This window comes from Girardinichthys multiradiatus, chromosome 6, assembly GCF_021462225.1.
Source record: "Girardinichthys multiradiatus isolate DD_20200921_A chromosome 6, DD_fGirMul_XY1, whole genome shotgun sequence".
Classification (NCBI taxonomy): Eukaryota; Metazoa; Chordata; class Actinopteri; order Cyprinodontiformes; family Goodeidae; genus Girardinichthys; species Girardinichthys multiradiatus.
The window spans coordinates 2,912,604-2,933,957 of NC_061799.1; the positions used below are offsets into that span (position 1 = coordinate 2,912,604).

At 39.7% G+C, this 21,354-nt stretch overlaps 1 protein-coding gene across 2 annotated transcripts in view; it reads right to left on the reverse strand.

Moving 5' to 3' along the window:
* Nucleotides 1-21,354, reverse strand: part of agla (amylo-alpha-1, 6-glucosidase, 4-alpha-glucanotransferase a) — a 90,801-nt gene extending 69,447 nt beyond the window's left edge. For both annotated transcript variants that reach the window (XM_047367754.1, XM_047367753.1), the window contains exons 1-6: nt 21,208-21,354; nt 17,064-17,190; nt 10,247-10,457; nt 8,593-8,762; nt 6,844-7,047; nt 4,331-4,512 (exon numbers count right to left, since the gene is read on the reverse strand). In XM_047367754.1, coding sequence (XP_047223710.1) covers nt 4,331-4,512; nt 6,844-7,047; nt 8,593-8,762; nt 10,247-10,457; nt 17,064-17,154 — 858 coding nt within the window. In that variant the 5' untranslated portion in view covers nt 17,155-17,190; nt 21,208-21,354. The remainder of the gene's footprint in view (nt 1-4,330; nt 4,513-6,843; nt 7,048-8,592; nt 8,763-10,246; nt 10,458-17,063; nt 17,191-21,207) is intronic.

A 21,354-nucleotide genomic window follows, 5' to 3' on the forward strand; every position in this document is an offset into this window, starting at 1 on the left:
CGATCTGCTGCATTTCAAACCGAGCATCAGAATGGGGAAGAAAGGTGATTTAAGTGACTTTGAATGTGGCATGATTGTTGGTGCCAGAGGAGAATGGCCAGACTGGTTCCAGCTGATAGAAAGGCAACAGTAACTCAAATAACCACTCGTTACAACCAAGGCATGGAGAAGAGCATTTCTGAACGCACAACACGTCGAACCTTGAGGCGGATGGGCTACAGCAGCAGAAGACCACACCAGGTGCCACTCCTGTCAGCTGAGAACACGAAACTGAGGCTACAATTCACACATGATCACCAAAATTGGACAATAGAAGATTGGAAAAACGTTACCTGGTCTGATGAGTCTCGATTTATGCTGCGACATTTGGATGGTAGGGTCAGAATTTGGCATCAACAACATGAAAGCATGGATCCATCTTGCCTCGTATCAACGGTTCAGGCTGCTGGTGGTGGTGTAATGGTGTGAGGGATATTTTCTTGGCACACTTAGGGCCCCTTAGTACCAATTGAGCATCGTGTCTACGCCATATATGAGTATTGTTGCTGACCATGTCCATCCCTTTATGACCACAGTGTACCCATCTTCTGATGGTTACTTCCAGCAGGATAACGCGCCATGTCATAAAGAACGAATCATCTCAGATTGGTTTCTTGAACATGACAATGAGTTCACTGTACTCAAATGGCCTCCACAGTCACCAGATCTCAATCCAATAGAGCACCTTTGGGATGTGGTGGAATGGGAGACTCGCATCATGGATGTGCCGCCGACAAATCTGCAGCATCTGTGTGATGCTGTCATGTCAATATGGACCAAACTCTCTGAGGAATGTTTCCAGTACCTTGTTGAATCTATGCCAGGAAGGATTAAGGTCGTTCTGAAGGCAAAAAGGGGTCCAACCCGGTACTAACAAGGTGTACCTAATAAAGTGGCCGATGAGTGTATATGCCACATTATGTCCTAACAACTTCCTCTCTTCTTGCAATGACACCTGTTGAGAGATCCTGGATTCCATTGCCCCCGTTAGGCTCAATCATCCTAAACCTAAAGCTGAGCCCTGGTTACGTAACAGTAATGTACGTGACCTCAGGAGGAAATGCAGAAAAGCTGAACGACTGTAGAAGAAGGACAAATTGCACGCATCTCTGGTTTTATTAAGGAACAGTCTTGCTCACTATCAGAGATCCGTAAAAGAGGCAATTTCTGTCTTCCATTATCTCTAATAGCAGCCAGTGCCCTAGGGTGTTATTTAACACTTGCATCCATCTACATTTGTGTTGTTAAACGCTTCTGCTACTACCTGTGAGAATTTTCTTTCTTTTTTTTCTTAAAAAAGTGGTATCTGTTAGACTGGCATCCTCCAGCGTGCCTCTGTCCCAAAATATACAATACAAATTTAGTCATTGGAAAATTTTTATGTTGACATTACATTCAGGCTCAAATATTGTGGCTGTTTAAGATAAACTCCAAACTCTTCAAACATATACTGTCAAAACGACCACGGTGAGTCTCCAGAGAGAGTTAAAAGTTCAAGGGAGGCAAACCTCTAATAAATTAATTCACAGATATATTTGTCTTTTTTTTATTGTTAATTTTGATTGGCCAATTTCTAAGCTGCAACCTTTGCGAGTTACATCCAGCAACACAGGTACCAAGTTATGTGCCCTCCTATAGTGTTGTCCCATGTGCGCACTAATGGCAGAGGGTATGCGCCACTTTGGACACAGATCCACGCTCCTGCACAATAGCCTGTAATCCATCACTCTGAATAAAGGCGAAGCAGGATGTAGTCTTTGCCTCTTTCGGTCCATCCGAACCACAAACAAAGCATCTGCTTGCAGAACAACTTCAAACTCAGCCTTCTGCATGTACAATTACACACTCTGAGGCGGCTTGCTCAAATTTACAAAGAGAAAAAATCTCGTCAGGGCAAAGGCTGCGATGACAAACCTGCTGCTGTGAACAGCGACGACAGAGGTTGACAAACTGCAACAGTCCAGAAACGCAGGAGCAGAATGGAACAGGACAAAATCAGCAACTGGATCATTTATAATGATGCAGCACAACAACCCCTGCATGCTTCAAGCGCCACAGCTTTTGTTTGCGTTTGCTCTTCCTCCAGATTCTGGGACCTTATTTTCCACATGAAATGGAAACGTTCCTTCATCGGAAAAGGGCACTTTGAACAACTGAGCAATAGTCCAGTTTCTTTTCTTCTTAGCCCAGGTAAGACTGTTATAGACCATGTGTTCCTCAGTCCACTTCTTGTGAAGCTCCCCTAAATTCTCGAATGCATTTTGCTTGACAATCCTCTCAAGGCTGAGGTTATCCCTTTTGATGGTGCACCTTTTACTGCAACACTTTTTCTTTTCACTCAACCTTCTATGAAAATGCTTGGATACAGCACTCTGAACAACCAGCTTCTTTAGCAATCACCTTTTGTGGCTAACCCTCCTTGTTGAGAATGTCATAATCGTCTTCTGGACATCTGTTCAGTCATCAGTCTTCCCCATGATTGTCTAGCCAACTGACCCACAGAGAAACCATTTAGAGCCTCAGGAAACTTTTCTAGGTGTTTTGAGTCAATTCGTTTGTAATAATTAACTTCTTCACAATATTAAGATTTTCTGAGACACAGAAGTTTGGGTTTTCAATATCTGTAAGCCACTGGTGTCCAAACATTTTGTTACGAGGGCCGAAATCGACAAGACCAAGGTACATTAAAATATATAAGTATAAAAGTACAGGAAAATATATTATAAAAAAAGTAAATCTCAAAAAATTGTAATGTGATTTTTTTTTACCTGCCCAAAAATAAACTAAGTATGTAATTTTAATAAACAAATAAAGTACCGTATTTTCCGCACTATAAGGCGCACTTAAAAACCATTAATTTTCTCAAAAAATGACAGTGCGCCTTGTAATCCGGAGCGCCTTATATATGGATCAATTGGTTAATTGGTTGATCCATACTGGTTGTACACGGCGCTCTGTCAAAATGTTTCAGTACAACTGGTAAACTACAAAGCCGCACCGCTTGCAGCATTACGGCTACCGTAGTCAGGGGTGTCGCCGAAGTAATAGCGGTAAACACCTGTACTGTGCTTACTCCTAGTCCAACACCACGTGTGTGTGTATAACGACCCCAATATTGCACCTTTCAAGAGACACGCTTACAATGCTGAGTTCAAACTCAGGGCTGTCAGCTACGCAGTCGAACATGGGAATAGAGCAGCAGCGAGAGAATTCAACAGTTAACGCTACTATATTGTGAATGTACTAACGTTTGATTTAGTGCATCAAACTGTTTCTTTTACGTGTTTACTGAATCAGGGAAAAGTTTCCTTTCACGTTTTAACTAACGTTTGATTTCAACTTCAACTTCATAGACTCCAATGCATTCCTAACATGCGGTTGGCTCTATTCAATAGAATTCTATGTAGAGGAGACCTTACCATGAGAGTGAATGGAGTTATCAGAACGCTGGTTTGTAGTGTATTAATAAAGTTTGACTGACTGACTTATCTGACTGTTTTGTTGACATTCTCTTTAGCACAGCTCCATCTAGTGGATGCATAACGCAACCCCAGTCAAACGTTTGACTGCAGTAGCTTCTATTCTATGCGCCTTATAATCCGGTGCGCCCTATATATGAAAAAAGTTCTAAAATAGGCCATTCATTGAAGGTGCGCCTTATAATCCGGTGCGCCTTATAGTGCGGAAAATACGGTAGTCAGATTGTTTGTAGGAAAGAGATGTATAAAATCATTGTATGGCCAAAACTTAAAAAGGTTTTTTTCATGTTTGCCTTTTTAAAAGAAACGTATTCAGGTTGCAAATAAACTTTTTCCCTTGTATCAACTAATGTCATTATTGAAATGTCTTGCTAGAATAGTGTTTTTACCAAAGCAAAACTACCCATCCCTTTAAGAAACCAGTATTTGTTTTTAGAGCAAAGAAGAAACTGTTCCCAGGTTGAGTCTTTATACAACTTTAGGTTTTTTTTAAAAACATGGAAAAATGTATTAATAAAAAGGTAGGCCAAACAGAAGTTAGAGAAACTATGTGATATTCTAGGACTATTGCATTTATTTGATTTGAAAATCCCAGCCCATTGGTATTTAACACAGAAAAACAATTCCTTCAAATTCACATTTTTTGTCTCCAGTGAATAAATTGACAAGATTCTTTTCTCAATGTTTTAGTGTGAAACTATGCTACTTCAACACAAAATCAATTTGATGTAAGGGCTTTTACACAATTTTATCATGGGTTGAAATAAATTGGTCTGTGTCTTAATATCATAGAATGTGTACTCTGCACTTACATTCAGATGGCTCTCGTTGGTAATGTCAGGAGGAAGTCCCTTCTCTTTGTAGCGTCCATCTGCTACTCTGGTGGTTAAATGCCAGATAGCTCTATCTAAGACCCAGGCAGGACGCATGTGAGGAGAGTTGACCAGGTTATAGCCACACTCTGGATACTCCTTTATCCACACACTGTTTGCAGCTAGACACAAAAACACAGATAGTGTGGTTGGGCTGTTGATCCTAAAAACAATCATTTGACAGACTCATCTGCAGTACACATAGCTTTATGGGTAACTGTTTAATTTTAAACTTTGTGCTTGGGGATAGCAATAAATCAAAAGAATATAAAACTGCAACTTGGAACTAAAATTGCAAAATATTTTTAATAGCAAAAAATGAAGGGACAATAGAAAAATAAGAGATAATTCTGCAACAGGTTTTTAAAAACGTGAGAAACTACCAATATTGACTTGATCTGCTTGGTCATTTGCAGTAGACAGACTAAAAAGATAAAAACTTTCAAACAAAAATCATTTACAGTGGGGAGAACAAGCCTTTGACACACTGCCAATTTTGCAAGTTTTTCCACTTCCAATCATTACCCTTCAAACCATCACCTTCACGAGTTTGATGCATTTAGTTGTCTTAAGTTGGTTTGACAAATCTTGTAATCTGATCATTCAGCAGGTCCAGCTGCTGAGTGTGTGATCAGAATCAGAATCAGCTTTATTGGCAAGTTTGTACAGACTAATAGGAATTCTCAAAACTCGGGTATACTTTCTCTCAAATTCTCAGATTAATAAAGAATATATTTTTAAATGTACATATATACAATTGCCTTTACAATGGAATATAATGCGAGATCAGTCAAAGTATGCATGGTGTTGTTCTGGAACTCTGACAGTCAATTGTTCATCAGAGACAGCCTGGGGGAAGAAACTGTTTCTGTGGGGTTTTAGCAAACAGTGCTCAGTAGCGCCACCTGAAGGTAAAAGCCTGAACAGTTTGTGGGCAGGGTGTGTGGGGTCTGCAGGGATTTTAGCGGCCCTTTTCCTGACCCTAGACCAGTGGTTCCCAAACTTTTTTCTCCTGGGCCCCCCTTTGATTTATAGGGAAATGTTGCTGCCCCCCTGCCCAGCACACATCGACCCTCCAACCAGACACACACGTATTTTGTTTTCAAACTCTATTGCAATTTATTTCACAACTCAGTAAACTGTAGTAAATTACAGGTTGCAATATAATAAACTACAGAGTCATTTAAGTAACAAAACAACAAACCACCTTTTACAGTGTAAACATTTCAAATGTAATTTTTTACAGTATAACATTATTCAATATTGCTATTAACCCGTTTTTCAAAACTGTGTAAAATGGGTCTAAAACATGAACTCCCTAAGAGGAAAAATAAGGTTTCTTGTGAAAACAACATCTTTCATCTTCATATCTTTTTAGTGACTGGTGTGAGCCTGCTTGTTGCTGCAGATCTTCTCAAATCTGGGTTGCAATTGTGAGATTGCCACTCGAAGTTCGTTTTCAATGTCCAGCTTTGATCTGTATTTTGTCTTAATTGAGTCCACTGCAGAAAAACCTATCTCACAAAGGTAGGATGTGGCAAAAGGGAGAAGTACGGCCAGGGCTTACATTGCAGTGGATAATCTTTCTCCACTCCAATCCAAAATGCAGCCAGTCCCAGTATAGCCGCATTGTTGAATTAGATGTGACATCAATGAACTGTTCCTCCTCTGATGTGCTGAAGTTTGTAGGTAGCTTTGCACTGAAAGGATCACGGATCCAGTCATATTCTTTGGAATCCTGCACCAGGAAATATCTCAGGAAATGTTTCTGAAGGGCAGAGATGTGTGCTTGCATGCATGAGATCACTGTGTTCTGCAGCTTGTTGTCTTCAATGAATTATTTCAAGATATGATTCGTCATATTTTCTAACATTTGGCTTGGAAGGAAGTTGTTTTGGAAGCAAAACGGTTTTTCAGTTATTTATACTGCGCCCCCCCTGCAATGGCAAGGATCCCCCCCTAGGGGGCGCGCCCCCCACTTTGGGAACCTCTGCCCTAGACCATAAGTCCTTGATAGAGGGAAGGTCAGCCCTGATGATTCTCTCTGTAGACCTGATTGTTCATGGCAGCCTGAACCTATCCTGTTTTGTGGATGAGCCAAACAACACTGAGATGGGTGAAGACAGGACAGACTGAATTATGGCAGTGTAGAAGATGACCAGCACCTCCTGGGGAGGTTGGACTTCTGTGTATGGCAAGAATTTGTGTTTGAATGGGATGTGGAGGAGTTGAGTTGAGGTGGGAACTGCTGCTTCTTTTATAACTGTAGTAGAAGCCATTAAACTAATTGGCCAGGCAAGGATCCTGCTCTATAAGATGTCTAATGAATAACAATTGCAGTTATTTAATCAGGATAAATAATTCTTTCAGGACAGATATCTGTTTGGCTGAGATGTAAACCAATTTTTTAGCAACTCAAAAAAAAACTGCCTATAAATACGGTATCCACTCACCAGTGTGATTATACACCACGTCAGTGATTGAAACCATATTCCATTCCGTCCTCAGTTTTTCCACCAGTCCTCCCACATCTTCCCAGGTGTAACTCTTGCCATTTGGGCTAAATTCAGGGCTGAGGGTCAGTTGGTCAGCTAAGGAGTAACAGGACCTAGACTCTCCCAAAGTCTGCACAGGAGTGAAGTGGATCATGTTGTAACCTAAAGGAAAGAGAAAGTAAAAATAAGAACTCAAGTGGATCATGCAGTATGTGTCCTGGTACACAAGGTTAAAATTAATTATATAAAAAAATGTCACACAGAGAGATATAATTCAGGTGTTTATTTATCAATAAGGGTAATAGCACCCCTGAGGAGACTTTGAAGAAATGTCAATTTACGAATTTAGGGGAGATTCACAAGGTGTGAATTTTAGCTTGAGTCAGAGCTTCTAGAGCCAACATACACATATGTTTCCAAGACATAGGCAACAAATGTCACATTCTTTGGGTTAAGGTCACTTCTGAACCACAGACGCAGAAAGGTCTTTCCTGGGCTATGGAGAAAAGGGCTCAGTGGTCCAAAGTTCTCCTGTCAGATTAAAGTAAAGTTTTAATTTTATTTGAAAATCAAGGTCCCAGAGTCTGAAGGAAGAGTGGAGAGGAACAGAATATATGTTGCTTAAAGTCCAGTGTGAAGTTTCCACAGTCAGTGATAATTTGGGGTGCCATGTCATCTGCTAATGTTGGTCTATTGGGTTTTCTGAAGTCCAGTGACCAGCTATATGAAGATACTGATTTCATTTTTTAGCAAGACCTGGTACCAGCCCACATTGACAAAGGTACCAAAAGTTGGTTTAATTACCATGGTGTTACTGTTCTGACCAGCAAACTGGCCTGACCTGAACAACACAGATAATCTATGGGGTATTATCAACAGGAAGATGAGAGACACCAGACCCAACCATGCAGATGACCTGAAAGCCACTATAAATACTGTGGTTCTGCTAAGGTGTAATGGAACGTGCCCATACACCTATGGGCACCTTCCATTACACCTCAGCAGAACCACTGGCTGATTGGCTCAATGCCATGTGGCATTGATGCAGTAATTCATGCAAAAGGAGCCCCAACCAAGTACTGACTGCAGATACCTTGCAGCACATGGGCAGACACTCAGTAGAGGTAAGGGGACTTCATTAATAGCCTTAGGTAGCTTTGTCTTGCAAACAAGATATGCCGGCATTTAAGCATGCAAGTAAAATCAAACACATACACAAAACGCCATAAAGACATTTATATAAAAAAGAGAAATAACAAAATCTTGGTTTACACAGGTCCACATTTCTGGATTAAAATACGCTTAATATTATGAAACATTGTAATTTTCAGAGAAACTGAATTTTAAGATTTTTATCCTCTGTAAACTTGAATCATCAAAATTACAAATAGACACTTGAACTGTGTGAAACAAATTTTTATGATTTTCACTTCTTGAACTGAAATAAATCAACTTAATGCAATTCTAATGCAGATACATCTATTATTTACAGTCAGTATATATTTTATTATAGCTCTGAAGGTGTAGCCTCAATGTTTTGGCTGCACGGACTGCTTATTACTGCTCAGAGAAACATGAATAAACATGTATCATTGTAGCTATATGTTTTATGGCATTCTTTCATTTAGATTTTAAACCTGTCAAAGTAAAAAAGGATGTCTGTGGAATGTTTACAGGTTTGCATTTGTGTCTGAGGACCACACCCACCCGACTCCTTTGATACTCTCAGCCTGTCTGGCCAGTCATCAAGGTGTCCCAGACATTTGGACAGGTACGTCTGGATGGTGATGCAGTCCAGTGGGAGGACATGGTTATCTTCTCCAACACGTAGTACAGGGTCAACAACAATGTAACCTCCTCCTAACTTCTCCACACCTCTGTAAGGACAGCATTATATTGAGCACAAACACTCAAAAGTTATATCTTGTCATTCTGTACTTGCAGCTTCAATGTCTTAGAGCAAAAATTTCCAGTCTGTCTGAGATGTGCTACGAGAAATTCTGAGACAAGAGTTCTATACTAGAAAGCATGTTTACACCTACAAAACATTGTGTAACTTGTAGAAGGGCTGAAACTGGAAGATCAGGAATTTACTGAAAGACTGGGAAACCTCAACCACCTCCACTGACTGTTGAGGTCATGCTGGGATTTAACCCAGTTTTGAATGTTACCCTAAATGTGCCAGGAAACCCGACTCCATGATCTTCCAGCCAGGTTTGGCTCATCTTCATTTATCTAAAAACTGAAACTGTGACAGACTCTGGGCATTAAGCAAATTACACTTTATTGCAAACACAACATTTGTAATTTCTTGACAGCAGTGCTTTTGACTAAAATCTGCATGATACCAGGATAACCAAAGTAGCCTATAGCAGACATGTTACATTAACATCAACTTTCATTAGTGCTTGGCACTTCTATAATGTGGACTGAACAAGATGGAAGAAAAAAAAATGATCAGAAATGGGGGCAAAGGCTTTGAAAATCATCATTCATTAATTCTTCCACAGTCTGTTGGATTATAAAGAAAGGATTTTGTATGTTTTCTCATTAATGGCTAAAATTGGAAATTAGACCTGAAAGAAAACCAGCCAGTTCAACCCTGATTGGTTAATCTCAAAATTTATAATAAACTGTATTCTGTTCATTAAGATGACATATAGAACTTTGATTAAAGTATATGAGGATATTGGTTTTAAGTGTTTGAAACCAAATTCCTACGTCTTCAATCTATACCCCTCCTCAGACAGCACTGACATATTAAGCCAGCTTCACTCTGTGGATTTATCAGCTATCTTAGATAAGAGATTTAATTGTAAAAGGACGATAAATCCCCGATCATGAACTTGGTTCTTTGGCTTTCTTTAGAACCAAACACAACCTTCAACCAGAAGTGCCAAAATATTCTGGACAAAATGTGAAACATGACAGATGTCTGATTACTGTTTTTATTTCCTGAGTTATTTGAGTTTTCAAGTAGGAGCGTTGTCTCCTATTCATCATTCTTCTCTCCCTCCAATCAAACTGAGACCTTTGTGAAATGATTCTGCTGCAGTAATTAATCGTGCAGCCTTGTATCTTCTATCGCAGAGTGTGGTAGGAATCAATGTTTCATATGGAGAACAAGCAATACTTAATATACTTTTAAGTCCTGTATGATTTTAGCCACAAGACTGTGTGAGACATGAACCACCTGTAATGCATTAATGTTCTCCTGTGGTCAGTTTTAAAAAAATTATTTAGAAGATTTTTTTTTCCAATTTTTACTCTGCATACTACTAAAAAAAGCCCAGGTACCATAAGAGTCGGAACTGTACCACATGGATTTGAATAATTACTGTATGAGATAGAAGACTCTTACGCATATCCGAAGTAGTACTGGTAGGATCCGGCAGCCTTGAGTTCCACAGAGCAGTGCTTATCGGAGTCATCCTCCCTTCCTGTTGGGTAGTTCCAGGCTAAAACCCGGAAGTTGTTTCGAATGAACTTCTGTCCATCAAGTGGGTAGTTGGTGTGAACTATTACCCTCCTTCCTTGAAGGCTTGGACCCAGGCGGAACTGGAGCTCAAAACCTGAGGATATAGAAAAGCTTAGGCTTTTTTACCATGGCGTGCAGTTTGGAAAAACCGTATTAACATTAAATTTGTGAAAATTCCACTTTGTTTTGATTCACACTTAACGCAAATCATTTCTAACATTTATGACTTATGCTTGCAAAACATGAACCAGAGCTACGCTCCCTGGACAAAAAAAAAAGTTGCCGCCAAAAAAAAAAAAAAAAGGTCACACACTAATATTTTGTTGGACCGCCTTTAGCTTTGATTATGGCACGCATTCGTTGTGGCATTGTTTCGATAAGCTTCTGCAATGTCACAAGATTTCCACCCAATGTTGCATTCGTTTTTCACCAAGATATTGCACTGATGGTGGTAGAGTCTGATCGCTGCGCAAATCCGTCGCCAGCACATCCCAAAGATTCTCAATGGGGTTATGGTCTGGACTCTGTGGTTTCCGATCCATGTGTGAGAATGATGTCTCATGCTCCCTGAACCACTCTTACATAATTTGTGACAGATGAATCCTGGCATCGTCATCTTGGAATATGCCCATACCATCAGGGAAGAAAAAAATCCATTGAGTATATTCAGGTAGTCAGCTGACCTCATTCTTTGAACCCATACTGTTGCTGAACCTAGACCTGACCAACTGCAGCAACCCCAGATCATAGCACTGCCCCCACAGGCTTATACAGTAGGCACTAGGCATGATGGGTGCATCACTTCACCTGCCTCTTTCTTGCCCTGATGGCCCATTACTCTGGAACAGGGTAAATCTGGACTCATTAGACCACATGACCTTCTTCCATTGCTCCAGAGTCCAATCTTTATGCTCCCTAGCAAATTGAAGCCTTTTTTTCCAGTTAGCTTTACTGATTAGTGGTTTTCTTAAGGCTACACAGCTGTTCAGTCCTAATCCCTTGAGTTCCCTTGGCACTGTGCATGTGGAAATGCCCTTACTTTCACGATTAAACATAGCCCGGAGTTCTACTGTTGTTATTCTTCGATTTGATTTCACCAAATGTTTAAGTGATCGCCGATCACAATCATTCAGGATTTTTTTCCGGCCACATATCTTCCTCAAAGTCAATGGATCCCCACAATCCTTCCAGTTTTTAATAATGCGTTGGACAGTTCTTATCCCAATTTTGGTAGTTTCTGCAATCTCCTTAGATGTTTTCCCTGCTTGATGCATGCCAATAATTTGACCCTTCTGAAACAGACTGACATCTTTTCCATGACACAGGATGTGTCTTTCAACATGGTTGTTTAAGAAATGAGAAGCAACTCATTGCACCAGTTGGGGTTAAATAACTTGTTGCCAATGAGAGGCTCGTACCCGTTTGCTAAGTTAAATCCAGGTGGTGACTTATTTTTTTTGGCCAGGCAGTGTAAGAGTAAAAAAATCCTGTGCATTCCCTTGCTTTAAACAAAAGCCTGTGTAATGACACTCCTGGTATGAAGAAATGCAGGATAATACCTCATACCCCTGAAACAAGCACACACTGAATGTGAGAAGCCAAAAAGATTTTGGCTCTTCACAGTTTAGGCTATATATAGTTGAGTTTTACAGCCAGCTCCCAATGCCTATCAGGTTCAGAGAGCTGTAAATGTCATGTGGCACACGTTTCTGTTCAGTCAACTCCAGCTATCATGGATCTGTACTGTTTCACTGACACTAAAGATCATTATTTTTTATACTATACACATGGAGGCTCCTTGCTTTAGATTTAGAGTTTTCTATAATAAAGACCATTGCCTTATTAAAGTGCTCATTTTAGAAAGCATAAAATATATTTTATAAACGCCGCCATTGCAATGGTACAACATGAAGAAATTAGAAAAGGCGAATGTGTATGTACATGCAACTTCTGCTCCATCAGAAAGGGTTTCAGCAGGAGAACTTGAGATAAACCTGAGAGAACTTGACAATGCCGTAACAACCTTTAAAGAATCTGTTCCACTTTTAATTTCATCATTATCACAGAAAAACACAGTGGAGGGCAATAATTTTATTGCTTCCCCTTCACAAATTGATCCTCTTATTCATAGTTCATCTTTAAACTCCAGGGTTAAATGTGGAGTACCACAGGGTTTAATGCTTGGGCCAATTTTCTTCACTTTCTAATTTACCTTCTAATAGGATAAATTTTCACTGCTACGCTGATGATACTCAGCTTTACTTATCCATAAATCCTGATGAGCCCAACCAGTTAGATAGACTACAAGCATGTCTTGAAGACATAAAAACTTGGATGACTTAAAATGTTCTGCTTCTAAATTCAGACAAGACAGAGGTTGTCTTTGGACAGGAGTCCTTGAAAAAGAAACTGCTTATTCAATCACTTAACCTGGATGGCATTAAACTGACCCACAGTAATAAAGTAAAAAACCTTGATGTTATATTATACCAGGACATGTAATTTAAAACCCATATTAAACAGGTTTCTGGGATTTCGTTCTTTCACCTCCAGAACATTGTCAAAATTACAAATGTCCTATCCAGGAGTGATGCTGAAAAAGTAGTCCATGCATTTGTTACTTCAAGGCTGGACAATTGTAGTTCTTTACTATCAGGATGTCCACAAAATGCAGTTAAAAGCCTTCAGCTGGTTAAAAATGCTGCAGCAAGAGTTCTGATGAAAATTAAAAAGAGAGATCATATTTTTCCCATTTTAGCTTCCCATCATTGGCTCCCTGTTAAATCCAGAATATAATTTAGAATTCTCCTCCTCACATATAAAGCCCTTAATGATCTAGCTCCATCATACATCAGAGATCTGATTGTTCCATATATTCCAAACAGAGCACTTCGTTCTCAGACTGCAGGTTTACTGGTGGTTCCTAGAGTTTCTAGAAGTAGAATGGGAGGCAGATCCTTTAGTTATCAGGCTCCTTTCCTGTGGAACCAGCTCCCGGTTTTGGTCCGTGAGGCAGACACCCTGTCTACTTTTAAGGCTAGGCTTAAATCTTTCCTTTTTGATAATGCTTACAGTTTGAGCGGCTTAGTTTATCCTGAGATATCTCTGTAGTTATGCTGCTATAGGCTTAGGCTGCTGGAGGACATAATGACCACTTTCACTCTCTTTGCTACATTCTCATACTACTCTCCAATTTTGCATTATTTGCTGTTATTTCAGCTTTTAACTTTATGTTCCCTCTCTTTTCTCTTCCTAGAAGCTACACCTGGCCTGGCTCTGTGTCTGTGTCTACCTGTGACACCTTTCTGGAGGGGGGCATCGTCCAAGCTTCTACTGGCAAGAACTTAATGCTCACCCTCTACCGATGATCCACATGGCCCTGTCTTTCAGTGTTTAACCTCGTCTCTCTCCTAGACATAACTACCGACTGAGCTTTTACTGTAACTAATTACAGGTCCTTCTCAAAATATTAGCATATTGTGATAAAGTTCATTATTTTCCATAATGTCATGATGAAAATTTAACATTCATATATTTTAGATTCATTGCACACTAACTGAAATATTTCAGGTCTTTTATTGTCTTAATACGGATGATTTTGGCATAAAGCTCATGAAAACCCAAAATTCCTATCTCACAAAATTAGCATATTTCATCCGACCTATAAAAGAAAAGTGTTTTTAATACAAAAAACGTCAACCTTCAAATAATCATGTACAGTTATGCACTCAATACTTGGTCGGGAATCCTTATGCAGAAATGACTGCTTCAATGCGGCGTGGCATGGAGGCAATCAGCCTGTGGCACTGCTGAGGTCTTATGGAGGCCCAGGATGCTTCGATAGCGGCCTTTAGCTCATCCAGAGTGTTGGGTCTTGAGTCTCTCAACGTTCTCTTCACAATATCCCACAGATTCTCTATGGGGTTCAGGTCAGGAGAGTTGGCAGGCCAATTGAGCACAGTGATACCAGGGTCAGTAAACCATTTACCAGTGGTTTTGGCACTGTGAGCAGGTGCCAGGTCGTGCTGAAAAATGAAATCTTCATCTCCATAAAGCTTTTCAGCAGATAGAAGCATGCAGTGCTCCAAAATCTCCTGATAGCTAGCTGCATTGACCCTGCCCTTGATAAAACACAGTGGACCAACACCAGCAGCTGACACGGCACCCCAGACCATCACTGACTGTGGGTACTTGACACTAGACGTCTGGCATTTTGGCATTTCCTTCTCCCCAGTCTTCCTCCAGACTCTGGCACCTTGATTTCCGAATGACATGCAGAATTTGCTTTCATCCGAAAAAAGTACTTTGGACCACTGAGCAACAGTCCAGTGCTGCTTCTCTGTAGCCCAGGTCAGGCGCTTCTGCCGCTGTTTCTGGTTCAAAAGTGGCTTGACCTGGGAATGCGGCACCTGTAGACCATTTCCTGCACACGCCTGTGCACGGTGGCTCTGGATGTTTCTACTCCAGACTCAGTCCACTGCTTCCGCAGGTCCCCCAAGGTCTGGAATTGGCCCTTCTCCACAATCTTCCTCAGGGTCCGGTCACTTCTTCTCATTGTGCAGCGTTTTCTGCCACACTTTTTCCTTCCCACAGACTTCCCACTGAGGTGCCTTGATACAGCACTCTGGGAACAGCCTATTCGTTCAGAAATGTCTTTCTGTGTCTTACCCTCTTGCTTGAGGGTGTCAATAGTGGCCTTCTGGACAGCAGTCAGGTCGGCAGTCTTACCCATGATTGGGGTTTTGAGTGATGAACCAGGCTGGGAGTTTTAAAGGCCTCAGGAATCTTTTGCAGGTGTTTAGAGTTAACTCGTTGATTCAGATGATTAGGTTCATAGCTCGTTTAGAGACCCTTTTAATGATATGCTAATTTTGTGAGATAGGAATTTTGGGTTTTCATGAGCTGTATGCCAAAATCATCCGTATTAAGACAATAAAAGACCTGAAATATTTCAGTTAGTGTGCAATGAATCTAAAATATATGAATGTTAAATTTTCATCATGACATTATGTAAAATAATTAACTTTATCACAATATGCTAATATTTTGAGAAGGACCTGTATATGTGCTGTCTTTCATACTCTAACCTTGATAACTGGCTCAGAGTTTATCTGTTCTTTCTTTCTAGATGAAACGACTACATCCATTAACATTTACTTTTCCTTCCCATAGAAAGTACTCCTGGATCAGTGTTTCTGTGTTCTTTTTGTGTCTCTGCTCTCTCAAACCCCCAGTCGGTCGTGAAAGATGGCCGCTCACACTGAGCCTGGTTCTGCTGGAGGTTTCTTCCTGTTAAAAGGGAGTTTTTCCTCTCCACTGTCGCTACATGCATGCTCAGTATGAGGGATTGCTGCAAAGTCAACGCCAGGGACTGTTCACTGTCTCTACATGCTCATCCAGGAGGAGTGACTGCTACAAATCTCTGACTCAATGCAACCTGCTGGGTTTCCTTAGACAGAAAAACTTTTTATCCAATTTGAATAAATAACTAACTCTGACTGCACTGTTCAATGGTTAGGACTAATTGGAATGTATGTACCTGACTTTGTGAAGTGCCTTGAGACAACATGTGTTATGAATTGGCGCTATATAAATAAAACTGAATTGGACTGAATTATTTCCCCATTTACTCATTTATAAATAAAAATGTACTTTCTCTGGCATATACGAATGAACAAACCATCCATAACATTACGTTCATATCTGTGAGGCCTTTTCTGAGATATGTTTCAAATTTCTGTGTTCAGACACATTACAAATTGCAATGTTAGAAACAAATTGTTACTGTGCTCATACTTCCTGAATTTCATTATTGAGGATTGTATGCGTAAAAGCAAACAGAAAAGCAATGTTATCCCTTGGTCATTGCTGTTGTGTGCATGGTCTTTATAGAAGGGGTGAACTTTGGAACACAACGTGTGTTTTGAATTGTATTTTTGTTTAACATTCCCATCCCTGTTCCCAGTCTCGGTTTTTAGAAGACCAACAGATTCTGCATGCATTAAACACTATCCATCCATTTGTACTGATTCACTAAGCCCTGCCATTATAAGCCTTACACATAGCATGATGCAGAGACAAAAATACTTCATTGTAGAAATGGAACTGACAATTATGAAAGATGTAAGGTATGAACCACACTCTATAACCTTCCTTCTTTCACATGTTTGGAAGAAGATATTCTAATGTTCTCCTCTCTTGAACTCTGTTCCTGTCCTCATTTGCACAGTTCCAGAGTTTTGCTGATTTCAGTGCCATCTCTAGCTTGTGGACTTGGGGACCTTTCATAAAGCGCGTGTACGATATTTATTGTACCTAACACCTAAGGAGCACACACATGGGAGATACTTCATCTTACCATTTTACTCCTAAAGGTAACTCCCAGTGCCTGATGTGAAAGACTTATCAGCAAAAAGAATGCTTTATACAGGACAACAAAAACTTCCAGACTTTTATGGGACAGAATTGTTTTTACATTTTTTTCTTAATATACTAATACTGCGAACGCAAGTGCAGTACCATTTCTATTTAAATGGCAGTGAATGTAAGTACAGAATAAGCTGTGTTGGTTAGTAATAGAATCACTCATGAGATACTATTAAACAACCACAAAAGGATATTCTCCATTTATCTATAAGTAAAATGTCCACTTAAAAAGGACCATAGTTTTGGGTATTATATGAAGCAAGAGAAGGATTACCTTGTTCAAGCCTGAACAAAGTTCTCTCTAAATTTTCCTTTTCATTAAGCATGAGGACTCTGATTTGCTTCAGGTGCTGAGGTAGCATCATGGGTGCTCTCCTGAAGTTGGAGCAAAGCCTGGTCTCCTGTCAGGGAACAGAAAGACAGATTACTTACTGCACTGATACACTCACTGAGCTCCAGCAAAGCACGTGTCTAAATAAACATTCAGGGATGCTTCCTGTGCCATCTGTGATTGTCCACTGAAGATGAGAAATTTAGTGGCACCGGGTTTGAACCATGCAAGTGTTTGCACCACACAAATAAAGCCTTCCAGTTCCCCTTATAAGTCAATGAAACTAAGAACCATGGTAACAGGAATTTAGGGATCATTAGTTTATTTTGTTAGCACAGTAAAACACTCACCAAATTATTATATTAAAAGTTAATTTATTTCAGTAATTCAAAAAGTGAAAGTCATACTCCATCTTTACACACTTATCCACACAAGGTCACGGGGTTGGCTGTGTGTGTGTCGTCTATGTCCAACAATCATTGGGTAAGAGGCAGGGTACACACTGGGTAGGTCACCAGTCCATCTCAGATCAGCACAGAAACACAGGACAAACAACCATGCACACACACACTCACACCTGGGACCAATTTACAGTAGATTATTAACCTAACATACACATTTTTGGATTGTAGGAGTAGAGAACATGCAAATTTAATGCAGAAAAACCCCAGAGTGGCAATGCAACCCAATACCTTCTTTCTGCAAGGAAACAGTTATTTAACTGTTTCTCTGTGCATCCAGGGAAACTCATATTTTTATTCACAAAATATTTAAGGTTTATTCAGTAGCTGTAAGCCTTAGTCATTAAAATTAACAGAAAAAAACACTGTGTATTAAATTGATATGAATTTCATTTTAAGAACTAAATTATTGAAATGAACGAACGTTTTAACAGTACAAATGCATCTCAACAATTTGCTGACATGCATTTGAACATACAAGCATGTGGACACTTTCAATGTAACACCAGTAAAACTATTTAAAGCTAACAAGACGTTATCAACAGGCAGCTAACATTTGATACAATGTTTAAGGCAACAAATGCTCAGCTGAAAGAACAACGCTATAGATACCAGAGCAGGACATACAGAGCAGCCTAAAAACATTTCACACACTGAAGCAACACCTGCTACATAATAATCGGGTGTGACTAAGCAACAGACCCAATTCTTAAAGAAGGGAAGCCTCGACAAATCAACATAAAACCCAAATGCAAAAGAACCTACCAAAGAGACAGGCATTTAACAGACTAATATGAGGAGTCTCAAACCGAAGAAGAAACCTAAAGGCACATGGTCATTGGTAAGATTTTGGGCCATAGTGTTTCAGCTACTATGTTCAATTGAATATTGGACTGGGTCTCAGCACTAGTTTATTCCTAGTTTTAAATGACTTGAATTGGTACGGGAAATCAATATAATTGGGGAAAAAAAGCTGTGTGCAAGGAAACACTTCAGGAAACCAAGGCAAGTATTGCTAAGAAAAACTTGAACTTCTTTTAGAAACAACAAAAAAAAAAACTTCAGCACCAAGTGTGTGGATTTGGTTTTAAAAGTAACTCAGCTGTTAATTGAGGCAAAATGTTTTGTTGATAGAAGTGTCCAGATATTTTTCTTTGTGATTCAATATTGCATTTTTTTCAGTTCAGTCTGTTATCCAGATGAATACCCCACTGTCTGTAGACCCACATTATATGCTATGAGAAATAATATGTAAAAATGTAATTTTTCAGCGTCTTTTATCTAAATTTGGATCTACATAAATTTGGATATATACAAAAGTGCAGAACTTCAGCTCTGTTTAAGTAACTCAGAGTAGCATTACATTGATTTGGTGTGACCCATTCTCCTCAGGGAAGAGTGAGCACATGTCAGCAGAATGCAGCTCTATGAGCCACTTTATCTATCCAGTTAGCAGGTCCAGGGTTCAGTCCTTCTGCTCAATATAGCCTTATGTGTCTGTCTTTGTATTTACAGCCACAATGTGTAAATAAGCAGTGCTAACTCCTATGGAGATAAGAAAAGCTCAGTTAAACAGTGATTGAGACATGCTTGTGCAAGCTTTTCTATGACAACACGAGGAAGTTGGTTTTACACTTCACATATCCACCAAGTAATCAAATAAAGAAAAATGCAAATTAATATATAAAATTTAAAATGGATGTTTGACTTGTTCTAGCCAAAGCAATATCTCCAAAGGCACAGGGTTAAAAAATCTGCTACACTCTTCTGGACTGTTTGGTGCAGACAGAAAAAATAAACCTCATTGAATCTGACTGCAATTGATTGTTTAATATGTAGCATGACTTCAGTATGCTCTGAAGACCAACACTTTTGACAAATAAAATTACATTTTACTCACCTCCACTCACTGGTTAACATACACCAAAGGTTTCAACAGTTCCCCAGTAAGGGATTAAATTCCTTGTTTTCTTGTTTGTTTTTTTAGATACTTTTATTTAGGTGCTAGATTAACAGGTAGAGTAATGCAGCATTACCGCTCCTCTACCTGTTTCTGCTGCTACCACTTGGCTGGCTGAAAGAAAGTTTCTGCACTTTTTCTGTAACTTTGAAGAAAGAATAAACTGGTTGTTTGGAAATACTATCTGCTGCAAAAAACACAGACACTCATGCAGTAGAATCAAATCACTTTTATTAGGCTGAAAATGTTTTAAAACAGTTGGCAAGCTATGGGCGACATGTTTAACCAGCCGAGTGCAGACTCCAGCAAAGCAGATTTTAAACAGCCAATATCATTTTGTTATATTCCAAGTATTACTCTGTGAAGAAAAAGATGCATTATTCTGCATAATAAGCACTTGAACAGTCAAACTAAATACATTGCGTATTTGAAGTCTATTTGAATGCTACACATCACATTATTATAATTCTGTTAATATTATTGTAGAAGCAGTAGCAAGAATGGTAGCTTTTTTGTAATAATACATTGCTTAGCATTTTGTTTTAAATATTTGGAAATAATATAGTGAAACAGTGGTATTTTGTATTACTCAGTGTAACCATAGTGTAAAAGTAGTACCTACTAACGTCTGACTGCACATTAGATACTTGAGTGCAACAGCCTGCACTGCAGTTTGTTATGTTTGTTTTTGTTTCAGAACTGTTGGCATCAGGGCTAAACTGAACTCTAAGAACAGTTGCTTTTAAACCCTGTCCCACCTGTACACCAAGATCATGGTGTTAAAAGGTCTGGGTCCTGTTCTGTTACAATCAGAAAAGGTTAATGCATCCGGAGACACTGAAACCTAGCAGAAGAGTCTCCAGGCCCCTACTGTGATCAAGAGAAGGTCGGGAACTCTGGTCTTATCCATTTATAAAACTCCCATCACTGGTCAGGTCTTTTAGCACATACCAGGTTCATACCAATATAAAGTGACCAGAATATCAGCACCACCACAAATCTTCAGTCTTTGCGCAATTAATGCCCCATTAACGGACGAACTCCGAACCCCATTTAAATAAACGTATTTTAACGTTGTCAAATTCCAATTAAAGCATACTTTGAATACATCGTTAAATTATGTCTGATTCCTAAATAATAGGCTCAAATGCATCTTATCTATTTAAAGTAGCCAAATTAATGCGAGGTTAATTTACTTCCGTTAACACATTAGCTGTGAATCTTTATCAGTGAGCAGTGCTATCCGTTTAGAATTTCACAGAAAAACACAGGAAGATTAAGCTCACTTTAAAGAGCTCAGGACTGAATCCAGCGCAGCGTCTATCAGGTAACACTGGGCAGATCCCCAGACTAGTTACTAGAAACGTAACCCTAGCAAGTAACGTTACAGAGAAAACTGCTAAATAGTCCTCACATGCTCAGTCGAAGTGCCAAACTCAGCCCGATTCCAATATAAGGGTGTTACCGAGCTCAACGTGAAAAGTGTCATGTTACAGTCAAGGTTACGAGAGGAAGCTCAACCCATGACTAGTGGCTAATGTAGCTACTGATACCCCATCCGAGCTAGCAGCCAATTAGCATGGGTAACAGCTTCTAACTAAGTGATATTATAGGTGAACGCTACAACATAATGCAAAGGCATGTTCTGATATCCATGTATGTGTACCTGTCAGTTGTGTTGTTGGTTTGTCACAGCCACGGGAGAGCAGTCTGCAGCTTGACCGTGCCACCTTGGAAGAACAGCAGCTGAACTAAGGGGGAGGGGCCCCGTCACGGTGGGTTGCACCAGGTATGGCAAGCCAACTGTGCCACA